General features: G+C 35.9%; 1 protein-coding gene across 2 annotated transcripts in view; it reads left to right on the top strand.

The window, feature by feature from the left end:
- PDS5A (PDS5 cohesin associated factor A) overlaps window positions 1-20,101 on the top strand; it is a 128,553-nt gene that overhangs the window by 68,704 nt on the left and 39,748 nt on the right. For both annotated transcript variants that reach the window (XM_057546611.1, XM_057546612.1), the window contains exons 12-17: window positions 2,243-2,394; window positions 3,751-3,864; window positions 5,840-5,921; window positions 7,138-7,186; window positions 7,418-7,557; window positions 16,002-16,117. In XM_057546611.1, the coding sequence (XP_057402594.1) occupies window positions 2,243-2,394; window positions 3,751-3,864; window positions 5,840-5,921; window positions 7,138-7,186; window positions 7,418-7,557; window positions 16,002-16,117 (653 nt within the window). The remainder of the gene's footprint in view (window positions 1-2,242; window positions 2,395-3,750; window positions 3,865-5,839; window positions 5,922-7,137; window positions 7,187-7,417; window positions 7,558-16,001; window positions 16,118-20,101) is intronic.

Below are 20,101 nucleotides of genomic sequence, written 5' to 3' on the forward strand. Positions count from 1 at the left end.
TAGCTATAATTTCAGGGTAGAAAAGCAATATCTTGCTATAGAGATACAGCAAGATGCATTCTTTTTTTTTTTGTAACATCTTTAGTGGCGTATAATTGCTTTACATTGTTGTGTTAGTTTCTGCTGTATAACATAGTGAATCAGCTATACATATACATATATCCCCATATCACCTCCGTCTTGCGTCTCCCCGCCATCCTCCCTATCCCACCCCTCTAGGTGGAGACAAAGCACTGAGCTGATCTCTCTGTGCTATGCGGCTGCTTCCCACTAGCTATCTATTTTACATTTGGTAGCGTATATATGTCCATGCCACTCTCTCACTTCGTCCCAGCTTACCCTTCCCCTTCCCCGTGTCCTCAAGTCCATTCTCTACGTCTGTGTCTTTATTCCTGTCCTGCTCCTAGGTTCTTCAGAGCCATTTTTTTTTTTTAGATTCCATATATATGTGTTAGCTTATGGTATTTGTTTTTCTCTTTCTGACTTCACTCTGTAGGACAGACTCTAGGTCCATCCACCTCACTACAAATAACTCAGTTTCGTTTCTTGTTATGGCTGAGTAATATTCCATTGTATATATGTACCACATCTTTATCCATTCATCTGTCGATAGACACTTAGGAGCAAGATGCATTCTTTAAGTTCTTTTGAAATAGTCGTAGGAGACAGATACATAAAGTAGACACCATTTAACTTGTTCAACTGTGTCAGTAATTCTAACTCTGAGAGTTTTTTCCCCTTGGCTTTAATTTAAATGAAATGACACTCCCTACTTGTTACCCACCCCCTACTCCCAAACCAGATTTCAGGTATTGCTGTTTGTGTTACTTCCTCATTTTAGAAACAGTTCACTCCTACTTCTGTCAGTGTTTGTTTATAGTTTCAGAAAGAGTTGAATAAATGATTCTTGCTAACTGAGACTGTATGATATGGTCTAATAATTCGAATAACAGCTACTGGACATTTTAGGAACTGGTTTTTGGTGTAATGAATTAAATGACCTTGAGTATAGCCTTTCTGAATTTTGTTTTCTATAAAATGTGGGTACAGGACTTAAATCTTTGATTTCACGGTTTATATTCTTTTGTTTCATGTTAGACATGTCAAAAGACATGTGTTACCTGTTATATGGAAACAGAATTTCATTTCATCTACCAAATAGCATAAAAATGAGAAAATTATACTAAAAAATTATAAGAAAGTATTAACTTAAATAAGCCAAAGATGGAACTCCCCTGGTGGCACAGTGGTTGAGAATCTGCCTGCCAATGCAGGGGACACGGGTTCGAGCCCTGGTCTGGGAAGATCCCACATGCCGCGGAGCAACTAAGCATGTGCACCACAACTATTGAGCCTGTGCTCTAGAGCCTGCGAGCCACAACTACTGAGCCCGCGCACCACAACCAAGAGTAGCCCCCGCTTGCCACAACTAGAGAAAGCCCGCGTGCAGCAAGGAAGACCCAGTGCAGCCACAAAATAAATAAATAAATTTATTAAAAAAAAAAATAAGCCAAAGATAAGTATACTCTGATTTGTTATTGAGACAAATAACTTGTGGTTATTATTACATTGTACTATTGTTCTAACTCTAGATTTTTATAGTCTACTTTTCTGTCCACTCTCCTCTCACCACCTTTCTTTCCTCCTCATAAACCATTCCAATCTCTTGAAGTCCCAAAGAATCTTTCACGGACTAGGATGTGACTAGGTAAATAATTTGCCCTTTTAATCTACAGAGTAAGGAAGTTCACTTAAGATGATCACTAAGGTGCTTCCCAACTTTGTAATTCTAAGATCTTGATACTAAATTTTGCTCTTCTTATTCTGAGTTAATATCAAAAGGGATGTAACTAGGACAAAACATTCCAGACGATAGGGCTTTTGTTTGCAGAGTGAATTATACGCTTTCTCTTTTATTTTTTAATCACTTCTAAAACTTGGCCAAATTTTTTTTTAGACAGAATATAATGAAATCTTCTGTAAGATTTACTATTGCTTGGCTTTGAGGGAAATAAAAAATTGGTAGGTGATTTAGCAGTATTTGCACTGGATGATTTCTAAATAGGAACATAATCAAAATTGTTGGTTAAGTGGTTTGTCTGCCTGTTTTGAAAATTAATATTATGCTAATCTATGCACACATAAATCTCATTGTGCAACCTAGTGAAGAAATGGTAATTTTTGCAGATTTGTATACTAAAGTTTGGTATCTAGCTTATCCAATAAACTTTATACTTTCTAGTGGCGAGTAAGAAAAGAAGCTATGATGGGTCTGGCTCAGCTTTATAAGAAATACTGTCTTCATGGTGAAGCAGGAAAGGAAGCTGCAGAGAAAGTCAGCTGGATAAAGGACAAACTTTTGCATATATATTATCAGAATAGCATCGATGACAAGTGAGTCTGATATGTTGGTAAAATGGTTGAATATAAAAGTGCTTTTAATTTTTAAATATTTCTATTTAATTTTTTCATAATAATTAGTTTCTCTAAGTTTAGAAACCACTTTCTACATATTTAGACATGCCATGTTTAAATAAGACTCCAGCCAAGACTGTGAGTTAGCATAATAATAGTGAAATATGCATGAGATTTGGACTCAGACCAGAGACCAAATGTTCATTCTGCCCGTTATATTAGATCTGTGCCCATACACAGCTGATTTAACTTCTGTGTACTTGATTTTATCTAAAAAGGAGTAATAATAAGGCTTTCTTACAGAATTGTTTTATGGATTAAATAAAATAATGAATGTAATGCCCCCTAGCTCACTGCCTGGCAAAGTAGCACTATTTAATAACTGTTAGTTATTTTTTCCTTTTTACAACACTGTAAGTACCAATAGAGGTATCACTGTATTTTTTTATTGAGGTATCAGTGACATACAGCATTACATTAAATTTCAAGTGACATAATTATTCTATATTTGTATATATTGCCTAATGATCACCACAATGTCTGTTTAACATTCGTCCCCATACATGGTTAGAAAATTCTTTTCTTGAGATGAAAACTTACATTGTTTTCATTTTCTGAATGTTACTTACAATTCTCTGTTGGATTATAGTAATGGTTTCGGTTTTTGCAAAATACTTTGCAATGTTTTATTGAGTTAACTACTTTGACATCATTGATTATGTATTTCATTGACTAATGAAGAGCCCTTAAATTTTCTTATTCCAGTGATGTTGAATAATAATTATAAGCTTAGCAAGAAGGATATTTTAATATTGGTGAGGAATTTAGAATGTGGAAAGGAGACAAATGTGCATAAGAAAAGCTGAATTTTCAGGAAGATGAAGGACGAGCCCCCTGATTTTACTAAATGACAACATGGGGAAGGAGCCAAACTAATCAAAGGAAATATTTTTTTTTGAGAATTAATTATTCTTGAGATCATAGCTTTGTGGGTAATGTTAAGTAATTTGCTATAGCGCCAGACTGATGAAGAAGGACAGGTAGAACAGCCTAGCACCCTGTACTTAGGAATAATATATAACCCTTTTAGAACAAATATTTCATACTGATAAAACGTAAAGCCACAAATAGCAGCCGTAGCTCTAAATTTTAAAATAGCCATACTTGCAAGGAAAAGCATTGATCACATACTGATCTTTTCCGTTGTATTTTCACACATAGGTATCATCATTGGTATGGTATCTTTGCATGAGGTGGATAAAATATGAAATGGCTGTGGCTTCTAACAAATAGAATAATTTTGTTACTTGGGTTTTTTGTTTGTTTGCCTCGTAGACTGTTGGTAGAGAAAATCTTTGCTCAGTATCTTGTCCCCCACAACCTGGAAACAGAAGAGAGAATGAAATGCTTGTATTATTTATATGCTAGTTTGGATCCAAATGCTGTCAAGTAAGTTACTTTTTAAATGATTGGAGTATTTCTTGAAGATTTTATAAAATTACTTCATCTTATTTAATTAATTGTTTTTGATAGGGTTGTTGCTTCTTCTGATTGAATCAAGAACCTCAGATAAATATTTACAGAGAAAATTTTTATGATATAAGTTTGGTTAAGTTAAAAGCAAAAATATTCCTATATGCATAGGCATATTTGGCAACTGAGCCAGTAATATGGTTTCAGGGATTCAAAGAAGTCCCCATGTCAAAATTACCTTTTGTTCACCTGTTGACTGGGATCTGAATTGTACTATTGGAGCTTTACCATACTAAGCCTAAGAGCTAAGAACTGGTTCTTTGTCAGGAGAGCATGTCCAGATCACTTCTATGTAGAATAACCATATGATTGATTGTCCAAACTGAGATATTTTTGAGATTGAAAGGAGGCACTAGTAATAATTTTGTTCAGACAACTGGCATAAACTTTAACTATCCCAGGCCACCTAGGATGTGTGGACATTCCACTTTAATAAAGCTTTTAAAAAACTAAATAACTCCTGTCATTGAGAATTCTGATTTTTCTGAATAAGAACCTCAGCTATTACATTTACATATATATATATATTGCCTTTAATTTCATATAATTTCAAATTTACAGAAAAGTTGTGAGAATAAAACAAAGCTTTGTGATATCCCCTTTAGCCAGATTCATAATTTTTGACCATTTGCTTTATCATTTGCCATTTGCACATACTTTATATATGTATTTTCTTCTGATCCATTGATAGTAATTTGCAGACATTGGATCTCTTTACCTCTAATACTTCAGTGTGTATTCCCTAAGAACAAGGATACTCTTTTATGTAACGAGAGTACCTTATGAAAATCAGGAGATTTAACATTGATAAAATATTGTCTAATCCAGTGTGTATTCAGACTTCTTCAATCGTCACATAATGTCCTTTATGGATGTTTTTTTCCCTTTCTAGGATAACACATTGCATGTTTAATTATCATGTCTCTAGTCTTTTTTAATTTGGAACCATTCCTCAGTCTGTCTTTGTCTTTTATGACTTTGACATTTTCCAGAAGAGTATTGCCTAGGCCAGTTATTTTGTAGAATGTTCTCTCAGTTTGGATTCATCCAGTGTTTCCTCATCATTGGATCAAGATTATGCGCTTTCAGCAGAAAGTCCACAGAGTAACGTATCCTTGGTGCATCCTATTAGGAGACATTAGCCATCATTTTAAAAAAGGATTTGAAAGTGGTTCATAATGTTCACTGTAGGTAGTAAACCCCTGGCCTAAGGTCTTGATCTCTGTTTATATTTCAAAATATTTGGCAAAGAGTAGAGATAGACTAATTTCCCAGAGGTCTTTTGGGCACCTGAAATTACAGAGTGGGTTTGTGAGAGAAGAAAATCTGCTTTCATGGAGAGAAAAGAGTCTAGAATAAAGAAACTCAATTTAAATTTAGCATTTTGAATCCACATCATTTCTAAGCAATTCATTTTTTGAAATAGTCTACACCACTTCATGCATACCCCCTTAGCCTGGCATAAAAAGGCCTTCATGGTCTGATCCTTTTCTGTTGTATGTTCCAGCTTCCTTATGCTCCCCCACTCACATTCTGTGCTCCAAGCCTATAAATTTTTTTTCACTTTCCCGCATGTGCCATGGGCTTTGATGACATTTTATCTCTCTTTGTAGCAGAACATTCTGGCTACCTCTGCTTAGAATGTCTCAATTCCTTCAGTTTACCTGGCAAGATCCTGTTCATCCTTAGAAACTTGTCAAATATTTTCTCTCATAAGAAGCCTTACGTTAAGTAATTTAGACTAAACTCTGTTAATCCTAATAAGTAAATTTTCTGGTGCTTAAAATTTTAGGTAGATGTAGAAGAATGGTGTAAGAAAAGTAGTAAGGTTGAGTAGTTACCAGTATTGTTATATTATGTATTTTTTTCATATTTATAACTTTATTTACAGAGCTCTGAATGAAATGTGGAAGTGTCAGAACATGCTTAGAAGTCATGTACGAGAACTATTGGATTTGCACAAGCAGCCTACGGTAGGTTCATGATGTTTTACTTAAATTCATAGTTTTAGTCATTGTTAATTTTTCTGTAGTCATATATAATGAAGCAAGCAATAAGTATTTCATGTGTTTTATTTTCCACATGTCAGTTAAACAATTTCTGTGGTTATCCAAGCTAATTTGCATTTCACATGAATATAACAAAATTTTATTTTCCAGCATGAGCAAAGAAATGGTGTTTTCCAGCTTATCAAGTATTTAGACACTAAGAAGTTATAGTTTATCAATTATCAAATCATTAGAATTAAACCTTAATATAAAATTATATTAGAAGTCATAAATGTTTTTTGCTCTGTGATTTGGTCCTTTATTGTAGAGTCAGTATCAAGTCAGGTATCAATCATTTGAATATGCCAAAGTCAAATTAACAAAGAAATTCTGCCCAACATTTTCTGGAAGGTGGAGAAAAATTTGAATAATCTCTTAATGTACTTCTAAACATATTTGCTAGAATAGGTGTTCTTAGCCAGGGAACCATACACAGAGACCCCTCAGTGGCCCAAGCAAGGGTCGTCGAAATTTTTTTTGTATATGACCAGATAGTAAAAATTTAGGCTTTGCCAGCCATACAGTCTCCATGACTGCTTAACTCTGCCTTTGTGGTGCAGAAACAGAGATAGTATATAAATGAATGGGTATGACCGTGATCCAACAAAACTTTAACAAAAGCAGGTGGTTCATGGGACCATGCAGATTCAATAATAAAATAATACTCTTGTTGTAATGGAGGAAAGGGCAGTAGGAGGGGAGGTGATATATTAAGTAATGGGCCACAAAATAGCTAATAGAACTCTATTCAGAAAGAAAATTTTTCTGCTCTCTGCATTTTTAGTTAATTTTCTTTGGTGTATGGTTTCACAGTAATTTTGATATGATACTTGTTTTCATTATCTTCTGTTCACTCTCCTGGAAAGATAATTTTCCTATGAAAGTTATATATGCTTTTAGAAATTTTTAAATAACTTCCTGTTGGCATCTCCTTTCCTTCTATTTGTGCTAACTTAATAGTTGTTGCTACTCCATAGTTCTTTGTTATCAACATAGGGTGTAGATATGGTAAGCCATTTTCTAGTGGGTATATTGTGATGGATTTTTTTTTAACTTAAAAAAATGTACAATACTGAGTATAGTTTTCTAACCGAAATTTGGTAGCACATGTGACAGCTTTTGTTTTTGTTTTAAATTTCAGTCTGAGGCTAACTGTTCTGCCATGTTTGGAAAACTGATGACCATAGCAAGTGAGTATGTTTATTCACTCCGTAGATATATAGTAGACATCAAATAATTTACCCAGGGGGACTATCAATTTAATACTAAGTAAGAAAAAATAATCCTTTTCTTAATAATTTTATTTCTAAGAGCCAGATTGACTGATTATCTTTTGGTGCCTCAGGATTATTTTTTAAGACAGCTTGCTTTTAGTTTAGTGCTTTTTCTTTTGTAGTATTGATTCTCTTTTAATTTTATAGAGAATTTGCCTGACCCTGGGAAAGCACAAGATTTTGTGAAGAAATTTAACCAAGTCCTCGGTGATGATGAAAAACTGCGGTCTCAGTTGGAGTTGTTAATCAGTCCAACCTGTTCGTGCAAACAGGCAGATGTTTGTGTGGTTAGTAAATTATACTTTTATATTTGTTCTCCTAGCTTTGCTTATAGAAACTTAAATTTCATTAAAGCCTTCTTTACATAGATTATTTTATTTGTGTGAGTTTAACAATATTGTGAGCTCTGAATTACCTAGGAGTATATCTGTGGTCAATTTAGTTCTCTTTACTTACCACTCGTCAGCCAAATTCCAGGAAAAACACTAGAGAACTAAGCCAAGGAGATTGATCCTAGGAATTGAGCAAGATAAAATGCTTTGTATTTAGTAGACATTCATTAGGTAAATAAGAATTTTCTAAATGCTTTTGTGTGTTGTGTGTGTGTGTGTGTGTATTTTCTTCTCCCATGTATTAGGTAAATCAGCAATAGTTACATTGGCATATACGCATTTATAGATAAGGTAATTCCTATTTAGGCTTTTGTCTTCATTCTATTCTTAGACTCTTTATTTTATAGAAAACCAATTGTTGACAATATCAGGAAGGAAAAATTCATCCATTTATTTATTTAGCATTTTATGAGACAGTTTCTGTTTAATTTCATCTTAACCATTTACTACCAGTGAGACCTTTAGTAAGTTGTTCAGTATTTTTGAGACTCATTTTTCTCATCTCTACATGTTAACAACCTCACAGGATTATTAAGAGGAGATAGATACAGATACCCTATATAGATATAGATACATGGCCCTAGACTGCCCTTTAGGATTTAAATAAATTGTATTTCTATAGTATTACACATATATGACAAACACTATGCTTGCGACCAGGCTTATAGAGATGAATAAGAGAAAGAAAATCATTTTATGATTTTATTTATTATTTATGTCTAACTTTGTTCTAGAAAGATAATTATTTAAATATGTGATAAGGGATAAGGACTATAATAGATGTATATACAAAGTCATCTGGGAACATGGAGTAGGTATTTTTTTCAGTCTAGTAGGGATATAGGGTCTCTAAGTGGATCTTAAAAGAGGAGTAATCAGGAACAGGTGGGAGGAAGCCAGTTTAGGGAAGGAAGCAGTGGACTCTTCCACTGGGCCTAGGGATGTGCTTGTGCCAGGTGCCCAGAATACTTCGGTCTTTGCACTTCTGAACAGGATGGTTTGCTGAGAACATTTATAGGTTTCATTTACTTCTTCGGCATTTAGAATTCTAGTTCCAGAATACTGTATCCTGCCAGGCATCTACTAATATAATTGATCATAGAATGAAATAGCTTGAAAACAATGCAAAGAGAATTGGTTTAACCACTTCATTTTACAGGTAAGGATTGAATTTTAAAGAGATGAAGTTTCTCATCCAGTGTTTCACAGCTGGTTATAGTGGCTGTGCTGCAAGTAGAGTCCAGATCTCACAGACCCTCGATAGTGCTCTTTCTATACATTTCATCATTGTTTGCAAGAACAAGTACAAACTGAGTACTGCTCAAGAAATGTGGACCTTAAGAATGAACAATCAAGTGGTATTTTTTGGTCTGAGAAAAATAAGACTTGAGCTTGAGTTTGAGAAATGGTACTAACATGAATTCCGACTATTTGTCAGAACAGAAATATCTAGGAGTTTCCAAATCCAAAATGTATATGTAAAACAGATGTTGTAAGGAAAACATCTCAGGATGAATTGATTGTAGGATGCAGGAAAGTGGAGATGAGGACTGGACTTGCACTGGAAAGAGCATGATAATGACACCTTTTTGGAGGGGAGGTTATTCTGAGGATATTTAAGAAGTGGGCCACCAAATGGCTAATAGAACTCTACTCCAGGGCTTCCCTGGTGGCGCAGTGGTTGAGAATCTGCCTGCCAATGCAGGGGACACGGGTTCAAGCCCTGGTCTGGGAAGATCCCACATGCTACGGAGCAACTAGGCCTGTGAGCCACAACTGCTGAGCCTGCGCGTCTGGAGCCTGTGCTCCACAACAAGAGAGGCCGCGATAGTGAGAGGCCCGCGCACCGCGATGAAGAGTGGCCCCCGCTTGCCACAACTAGAGAAGAGCCCTTGCACAGAAACGAAGATCCAACACAGCCAAAAATAAATTAATTAATTTAAAAAAAAAAAAAAAAAAGGAACTCTACTCCAGAGGGGAAAATTTCTACTCTTCGTATTTTTTTAGTTCATTTTCTTTGGTAAATGGTTTCACAGTAATTTCTCTCTTAGCTTACATTAGCATTGTGTATTCTGAGCACATTATTTAACTTTATCTCTATGTTCTCATGTGTAAAGTAGGATTTGTAATACCCTTTAAATGCTCAGGAAAACAACCACCGTTAGAATAGTTTTGCTGTTTCCCAGAACATCTGTATCATTTTGTCCTTCTCCCCAAAGGCTATTGTTATTAGTTATACATATCCTTTAATATCCACATTCCTTTTTTCCTCAGTAACAGAGTTAGTAGGAGTGGAGATCTGATATTTTTTTCCCCTTTTGTTTCAATTCCATTCCTAAAAAATTTTAGCAAAAGTACTTTGAGCAAGGAATATGAATAGACACATACTGTAGATTAATGCGAGTATACATGATGGTATAGTGAGAGGGTGAGCAATGGTATTGAAATATGTGCTGTATAGATTTGCTTTCTCTTTGGACTTCACGTTTTGAGTTTCCACACCTTGGTTCTAGTGGAGGACCACTTATTTGCCATAGCTTCAGCTCTGCTTGCTATTTTATCCTCTAGCATCTTCCTATGACCATGGTTCCCAAATTTTAAGATTTTCCAGGAATATTGTTAATTCAGCATTTGAGACAGTCCTAGGTCTGAATTTCAGCATTTACTACCAATTTGACCTTTAATAAGTTACTCAGCATTTCTGAGCCTCATATTCTTCACCTATAAATATTATCAACCTCATTGGATTGTTAAACGAATAAGATAAAATTTATGTACGCCCTACTAGAGGGCCCCCTGCACTGCCCTATAAGGTGTAAATAAATAGTAATTCTTATAATGTTACATATACATGACAAACACTAAGAATTATTAAAATAGGTCTAGAGTGGGGTCCTGAATCTCCATCTTTTAGCAAAGTCTCAAAGTGATTCTGGGGCTTCCCTGGTGGCGCAGTGGTTGAGAGTCTGCCTGCCAATGCAGGGGACACGGGTTCGAGCCCTGGTCTGGGAAGATCCCACATGCCGCGGAGCGACTGGGCCCGTGAGCCACAATTACTGAGCCTGTGCGTCTGGAGCCTGTGCTCCGCAACAAGAGAGGCTGCGATAGTGAGAGGCCCGCGCACTGCGATGAAGAGTGGCCCCCGCTTGCCGCAACTGGAGAAAGCCCTCACACAGAAACGAAGACCCAACACAGCCATAAATAAATAAATAAATAAATAAAAATTTTTTTTTTAAAAAGTGATTCTGATGAGTAGTTCACGGACTATACTTTAAAGAAAAACCTTCCTTACGGGATTATTTGGATATGCATTGTGTCTTCAGAAGTCCAAATTATATTTTGTCCTTTGGTCAAGCCTACACCATTATAATTCATTACATAATTTAGTAAATTGTATTATACATGCTCTCTCACCGAAGTTGCTGTTTAGGTGACAGAGGCAGGCAAATATTTCAACAGAGAATACAGTGTGTTAAATATTCTGATAGAATCATGTGCTTTGATAACACAAAGGAACAGCAGCCATCCCAGGCAGGGGTGGAAATGGGAATAGCTTGTTCTAGAATAAGTCATTCCTGAGTTGAATCTTAAAGGATGAGTAGGAATTAGACCAGTATGTGAAGAATGACTGCTTTATTTCTAGTTTGGGTGACTGGACATCAGAGGAGATACTTTAGGGATAGGAGAAGATAATGATGTATATGTAGCCTCCAGCAGTTATATTTAGAATCTGAGATTCAGGCCTTGTTGGTATGTATTAGCATAGTTATATCTCCTGGAGGAGGTCGAGAAGAAAAAAACAAAAGGAGAGAGAGATGCTAACTTAACGCTATTTAGTAACAGTCATAGAGTGCTTCCTGTTTTCTTTTAATATAATTTTTGTTTGTTTTTTTGGCTGCATTGGGTCTTCGTTGCTGCACACGGGTTTTCTCTAGTTGCAGCGAGCGGGGGCTACTCTTCGTTGCAGTGCGTGGGCTTCTCATTGCAGTGGCTTCTCTTGTTGTGGAGCACGGGCTCTAGGTGCACAGGCTTCAGTAGTTGCAGCACGCGGGCTCAGTAGTCGTGGCACACGGGCCCTAGAGCATGTGGGCTTCAGTAGTTGTGGCACGCGGGCTCGGTAATTGTGGCTCACAGGCTCTGTAGCTCAGGCTCAGTAATTGTGACTCACGGGCTTAGTTGCTTCGGTGCATGTGGGATCTTCCTGGACCAATGATCGAACCGGTGTCCGCTGTATTGGCAGGTGGATTCTTAACTGCTGTGCCACCAGGGAAGTCCCAGTATAACCTTTTCTATAGTTTAATGAGAGCGATACACAGGTGTGATATTGTGATTTCTAATGAGAAATATGTATTTGGTGTTTGTCCATATTTCTGGCACAGAGCTCCTAAAACCCTTGAAATTTCCTAAGTGATGAAAGTAACAAAGGTGTCTTTTGTTATGTTAATGAGGTAACTTTTGGAACTCACCTAAGAATGGGAGCTGGTTGCCATCAGAGCCAACCATGTGATTAGAGAGTTGGAACTTTTCGGAGGGGAGAGGGGCTGGAGATTGACTTCAATCACCAATGGCCTATGATTTATTTAATCAATCATGTCTATGTAATGAAGCCTCCATAAAACCCCAAAAGGACACAGTTCAGAGAGCTTCTGGTTTAGTGAACATGTAGAGATTTGCAGAGAGTAGCAAGCTCATAGAGGGCATGGAAGCTCTGAGTCCTTTCCTTGTCCTATGCATTTCTTCCATCTGGCTGTTCCTGAGTTATATACTTGTATAATAAACCAGTGATCTAGTAGTAGTAAGAAAATGTTTCTCTGAGTTCTGTGAGCCAGTCTAGCAAATTAATTGAGCCCAAGGAAAGGACGGGGGTTGTGGGAACCTCTGATTTATAGTCATTTGGTTAGAGGTACAGGTAAACCTGGGCTTGCTACTGGCATCTGAAGTGGGAGAGTTGGGCGGGTGGGGGGTAGAGATTGAATTTTAGTATGCTCTGCTTGTGTGCAGAGAATTGCTTGTTGGTGGTGGGGGGGACACCCCCCCTCCCCGCCCGTGTTCACCATGTTGGAATTGGGCCCAGGAATCCAAAAGAATAGGTCACTAACATGAAAGTTAAACCTTTGGAAATTATTTCTTGTGAGAGATGTGTTTTATCTAGTTTACTGATTCCAGCTGCAGAAAAATATTGATAATATAAATCCTTTCAGGAATCTTTTTTTTTTTTAATGCAGAAGCCTTTGTTTTTTAATATATATTTTTTAATTTATTTGGCTGCACTGCTGGCACATGGGATCTCTGTTGCTGCATGTGGTACCTTCATTGCAGCATGTGGGATCTTTTTTTTTTTTTTCTTTTTTTAATTAATTAATTAATTTATTTTTGTCTGTATTGGGTCTTCGGTTCGTGCGAGGGCTTTCTCCAGTTGCGGCAAGCGGGGGCCACTCTTCATCGCGGTGCGGGGACCGCTCTTCATCGCGGTGCGCGGGCCTTTCTCCATCGCGGCCCCTCCCGTTGCGGGGCACAGGCTCCAGACGCGCAGGCTCAGCAATTGTGGCTCACGGGCCCAGCTGCTCCGCGGCACGTGGGATCTTCCCAGACCAGGGCTCGAACCCGTGTCCCCTGCATTAGCAGGCAGACTCTCAACCACTGCGCCACCAGGGAAGCCCCATGTGGGATCTTTTTTTTTTTTAGTTGTGACATGCGGGATCTCTTAGTTGTGGCATGTGGGATCTGGCCAGGGATCGAACCCAGGCTCCCTGCATTGGGAGCACAGAGTCTTAACCACTGGACCACGAGGGAAGTCCCTCAGGAATCATTTTTATTAGCTAGGAAAGCAGTAAATTATACAAGAGGAAATACCGTGTATGTGAAAGAATACTTTCTTTTTTAACTTTTTTTATTTTTTTTAAATTAAAAAAAATTTTTTAATTTATTTATTTATTTTTGGCTGTGTTTGGTGTTCATTGCTGCATGCAGGCTTTCTCTAGTTGTGGCACATGGGGGCTACTCTTCGTTGCGGTGTGCAGGCTTCTCATTGCGGTGGCTTCTCTTTGTTGTGGAGCATGGGCTCTAGGCACGTGGGCTTCAGTAGTTGTGGCATGTGGGCTCAGTAGTTGTGGCACACAGGCTTAGTTGCTCTGCGGCATGTGGGATCTTCCCGGACGAGGGATCGAACCAGTGTCCCCAGCATTGACAGGTGGATTCTTAACCACTGCACCACCAGGGAAGTCCACTTTTTTTTTTTTTTTAAACAAATAGGTATTTTTTATTGTCAAAATGAGAAAGCAGGTATGTATGAAAAAGAAAGGAGATACATAGATGCAGCATTTTTTAAAGCTTTAAAATTTTTTTGTAATAAATTAGTAAATTATAAACTGCTTGAGAATAGGGGCTATTTCCTTATTTCTTTGATATACCTTAAGAGTGCTTAAGTATTCTAAACAACTTATGTAACTATGTAACTAGTAACTATGTAACTAGTAGATATCAATCTGCAGTGATAGCATAGATTTGATCAGAAATTTCTGAAGCATTGTCAGGAATATAGAAAGAATTAATTTTCTTTACTCTTTCTGCTGTCATTTCCTAAAAGGATTACATATGGTTACTTCTCAGAAGTAGTTCTCAACTACTTTTCAGTTGTAAAACATCTTTATCTGATGTTTCTGTTTGTGTATTGGAAGTATGTGTGAGTACCCCTTTTTTTTTCTAGAGTGTGTAAAGAAAACAAGGAAACTGTTTATTTGTTGCTGCTTACTTGCCACATACTAATTTGGCTTGTTGCTTATTCCCAGTATCACTTATGATTATGACATATATTATTTTAAAATAATTGTTATAAGAGATTACCTAAATATTACATACATAAAATATGGTTTGAAGGATTACTTAAATGTAAGATTGTTATATGGAAATACCAAAATGTCAGGTTTTTAAAACTGTGCCTTAATATTATTATTTACATGCATTGGTGTATTTTATATAGTGCTATTACTGTGCTTAAATGTGATTTATTCTTTTTCCTGTTAGCATTTCCTTTATTTTTCTTATGCTTATATATGTATTACTGTAACTCTTTCCTAATGCCTAGTTTTTCCATTTTTTAGTACTGACTGTATAGTTTGCCTAGCAATTTTCCAGTGGCATATTTGTTGTTAGACAATCACTTGACTTTATCTTATGTTAAAGCAACTAAATTTTATACAAAGTGGGGGAAAATCGCCTCTTTGGGAGACCTGCACAAAATAAGTCTGATTTCAAAAGATAGTAGAGTATTTAAGTTGATTTTAAATGTGTATCTGTGGTTTAGAGCAAAGTATATAAGGCCTAAGCACTGCCTAAAATATTTTTATTTTCTCAAATGCTGAAATTTTGCTTGATTAATTACAGCTTGCAAAATAAATCAAGCATCTCCTAGTGACTAATAAGTTTTCTTCAGAATCTCAGTTCTTTGGATTTACACTCTAATAACAAATATGGGTGGTATCTAATTTAATGTGACCTTTATAGTTAATTTGTGTCAAGATGTTACTGAAACTACAATAGAAATTTTTTTCCTTTCTCCTTTATCCCCTTGGACAAATATCCTTAAAATTTTTTTTTATGAAAAATTAATAGAGTGACTATCATTTGTTATTGCTTTATAGTTCAGAAAGCACTTTTAATGTGCTTTATCTTGTCAGCTAACATTTTACACCTATTCATCAGAGATAGTCAATTAAAAGCCTTGTTATTAAAGTAAATTTCTTACCCCAATGCCCAGCACATTGTAAATTTAACCTTGTCTTTGGAGGACTCAGTCTCTACAAACATTAAGTCCTTATATTCTTTAGAAACTTCCAGCAGTAATATCTTTTCTTTGTAGGAGCTCTTTGATGTAATGCCACCGTCTTTGAACTCAACTATGTTCTTCCAGAGCTGAAAAACTTTATACACTTACAAGTCTTCCCCTCTTTAAAAAAAAAACCAAATTGTTGACTGAAATAAAAGTATTTTTTCAAACTATGAAATAAACCAATGAAACCCATGAAAGTATAAATTGTTTTAATTTTTTCAAAAGTAGAGCATTAAAAAGATTGTTTACAGGGTATTAATTTTATGGGAGAAATATGAGACAAAAGGCATAAATCATACCATGTCACCCCCTTTCTTTTCTCTACAGTCCAGGTTTTCTAGTGATTGCCTAATGAGTATATCATTTTAGTCAGGCTGTAAAGCAGGAAAAGGGCTTTTTTACGTCTGATGGTTTTTAATCTTTAAATGCTTTTGTTGCCCGTGATCATTTTTATTTTGAAAAACATGAAAGAGGATGGTACTTACCGTAAAAACTCTTTTCCTTTCTATAGAGAGAAATAGCCCGGAAACTTGCAAATCCTAAGCAGCCAACCAATCCTTTTCTAGAAATGGTCAAATTTCTGTTGGAAAGAATTGCACCTGTGCACATTGATTCAGAAGCCATCAGGTAAGCTAGGAAATATATTCACTCATAAATAGAATATAATCTGAAACTACAGTGTTGTAAATTTAAATTCTGGGTCCCCAAGAGACCTAAAAAGATTTCCTGTACACCTTTTTAAAGGCAGGAGCATATATCATTGAAGCTGAAAGAACGACCAAAGTTCGTTTTTTGATCTTTGGTTTGCTTCACTACTTTTGATTTTTTTAAGAGTTCTTGTGTTTATTTTTAGCTTGTATGTGCTCATTAAAGAAAACCTAGAACATGAGAAGGAAGAAAATTTTAAATCTGTAGGCTATCATCAGCCTTTGAGTTTTCGTAACAATTTTCATGGCCACATAGTGTTCTTTAGTATGTATTATATTACTGTTCACTTGAGATATGTGAAAAACAGAATAATATTTTGAAGGTAGCACATGATTGCCATTAGACTAATCTGCTTTCAGAACATGTGTATTACCAGTTTTTTGGCTCTACTTTATCTGAGTTTTTAATTTATTTTTAACTTCAATATGGGTATAACATCTTATTAGATGAATGTGAAAATTAGTGATAATATGCAAAAAGTAAGCAGACTAGCATAATAGACATTGACAGCTATTGTTTTTAATTAACTGTTCCCATAATTTCATGCATTTCACTTGTTTCTAATGATTTTCTGTTGTAAACTTCTGAGAATACTTTTCCCTTGCACTAACCATTTTTGCAGTAGATTATCTACATATCTTTTCATGTTGGGTAACTAAATAGCATTTATTGATTCTCTTTTCTTTGGATTAGGAGGCCTGGTTCTAGCTGTTAGTTATTTTATCTTACGTGAATCACTGCTTTGGTTGTATTGAAATTCCAATTGTATTAGTTTGCTAGGGCTGCCATAACAAAATACCACAGACTGTGTGACTTCAACAACAGAAATTTATTTTCTCACATTCTGGAGGCTAGCAGTCCAAGATTCAAGATATCAGCAAGTTTGATTTCTTCTGAAGCCTCTCTCCATGGGATGCAGAGATAACTCTTTGCTTTCCTCACATGTCTGTGTCCTAACCTCCTCTTCACATAAGGACACCAATCATTTGGGATTATGCCCCACCCATTTGACCTCAGTTTACCTTAATTATCTCTTTAAAGGCTCTCATTCCAAGTACAGTCACGTCCTGAGGTGTACTGGAGGTTAGGACTTAAACATAATGAATTTGGGGGTACACAATTAAGCTCGTAATGGTGATGTTTGTAGGGGGTTTTTTGTGGAGTTTTCTTGTTTTTTTAAACTAAGATCTCCTTATCTTTTAATTTCCTTATTTGCAAATAAGAAAGCTAAGGTTCTGAGAGAGACCAGGTGGTTTTTTACAGCTGGGTAATAGCAAAAACCATAACTTAAACTGAGATGTATTATTTTCAATGTCAGTGTCCTTTGCTCTATACCGTTTGGTTTTAATGGGGTAAATCAAGGAAATGGTAGGCACTCTTTTCTTTGCATATTGATTTTGAAAGACACATATAATTGGCATCAGGAAGCCTTTGGTATTTGTCTCCATGAGGCCTCACAGAGTTTCATTACTTCAGTAAATTATAATAAGCTAGTGTTTGATCTCCAGTCTTAAAAGACCAAAAACTCAGTTTTTTCAGTAGTGTCATGATTGTTTGGGCTCAGAAAAACGAACTAACTTATGGTTAGGATGTCTAAGAGACTAATTTTATGCAACATTCCAATTTATTAATTTTACTGAGAAGTATATGTCATATAAGATTCCTTCCATGTGACCAAATTTTCATGGAATATAAATTGCAAACAGAGGGTTTATTTATTCATTGAACATACCTTTAGAGGAGTGATTTGTAAAGTACATTGGGCAATTGGGGAAGGAGAGTTACCTAACCTGAATTGTGTGAAATGGATTTGTTATTAGAAAAGGCTCCTGAAATAGATGGCACATAATATGGGTAGTGAATGATCAGTAGGAATTATAGAGATCAGCCAGGTGAAGATTGCAGAAGAGCAGACCAGGCCACTAGCCCTGTGTCATTGAGCAGGTTATTTAAATTACTCATCTTTAAGATAAGAACAATAATAATTACTACTCAGTGAAGTTGTTGAGAGGCTTAAATAACATATACGTGTGTAGAACACTTAGCATAATGCCTCACACGTAGTTAAGTGCTAAATGAATGTTAATAGCTATTCTAGGAAGAAAAATAGCAGACACAAAAGAACAAAGGCAAAAGGAATCAAGAATTATTAAGAAAATTGCATATACTTCAGCCATAATGAAGGATTTGGGAAGGAAGCATTGGGAATAGTAGAAAATCATTCTAAATATAACTTTTAAAAATATATTTATTTATTTTAGTATATTTCCCCCAGACTTATGTACATACAAATACACATATGCATGCTACAGTTAGTTTTTGGTCTGTAGATAGTGGTTGAAAATGAAGTAGTGATTGTAATAATGATTGAAACCTGGGGAGAGGGTAAAATTTAGAAAGAGAAAGGTTGAGGACTGAATCCTGAGGAAAATTAACAAAAGTCTGGCAGAAGAAAAGGAATTCATTAAATTAAAAGATGTTTTTTAAGAAGGCATGGTCAAAAGAGGTCAGGGGTCAGACACTGCCCAGAGTAAAATAGTAAATTCAAATATCCACTGAATTTAGAAAATAGAAAAACACTATAATGCTCGGAATAGTTTATTTGGGTTAGCAAGGACAAATCCAGATTACCATGGATTGAGAAGGGCATAGGATAGTCCTTCCACACCACATCATGGTACACAAAGAAAATTACAGTATTTGAGCAGAGAAAACTGCTCAAGTCTAGAGGTGACTGGCCTAGCTGAGTAGGAGCCCACTAGATCCCACTTGGCCATCTTGAGGTCTGAGAAAATCAAAGGGATATATACCTTTTCACCCTTCTAAACTGCTATAGGAGATAAGTTGGGATTTGGGGACAGCTAGTATAGACAGTTTAGCTATAAAAAGTAAAGGAGAAAAATGAGCTGATGGAAAGAGAGTAAGGTTGAAGAAGGGTCTTTTCTTGTTCTTAATGAAGGGATTTTGAATATTTAAATACCTGTAAAAAGTACTAAAAGGAAAGAAGAGAGGTTGAAGATGGGGTAAGGGGAATAGAACTAGGATAGAGCACCATCCCTAAAGAAATGGAACAGGAAGAAGAAAATCTTCCCCTATGGCATTAAAGGAGGTTAGAAAATAGGATATGGAAAATTATAGTTTTCACTCAAAGCCTCCATTGTCCTCCTTTATGTTAACAGTGAGGTAGTCTGCTCAGTGGAAGGATTTAAAAAATAGACCTGAGTTAGAATGGTAAAGATTTTTAACAGTTATTATACAGGATAGGAGAGAAACGGACACATGGATAATTTACCAAGCAGTTTTGAACATGCATTTGGATTGGTGATGATCTTTTGCTTCATCATACCCTGTGAAGTATATGGAGTGTATATTATTTATCTAATTTAGAAATGAGGAAGAATACTTTCACAAGAGGAAGGACTATAGTTCTGGCTTAAAGATTTGGGTCTGTCTCACCCAAATAGCTTTTTGACTCATAAGGGTGATCCCACCCACATTGTAATGAAAGCAGAGATTATGCCTGTCTTGTTTTGCACTGTATTTCCAGGATAGACCCTAAGACTTCACACACAGTAGGTAGTCAATAAATACTTATTAAATAAATGCATGCACGGACTCTATTATGAGTAGTCAGATACATTTATAAATTCTATCAAACACGTTTGTAATCGTGTTAATAAATTCATGCATTTTATGGGATTTCCTTCTAATAGAAAGCTTAATTCAGAATATTTTTCTCAAATTGGAAATAATTTTTTTTAAAATGTATAATGTCAGGTAACAATTCTAGAACAAAATATAGGGTGAGCAAGATTTTAGATGGGACATAAAGAGTACAAACAATGAAAGAAATGTTAATTATTTTTTTCCTCTCTGCAAGGCATCATTAAGAAAAAGAAAAGT

Source organism: Balaenoptera acutorostrata, chromosome 5 (assembly GCF_949987535.1).
Source record: "Balaenoptera acutorostrata chromosome 5, mBalAcu1.1, whole genome shotgun sequence".
Classification (NCBI taxonomy): Eukaryota; Metazoa; Chordata; class Mammalia; order Artiodactyla; family Balaenopteridae; genus Balaenoptera; species Balaenoptera acutorostrata.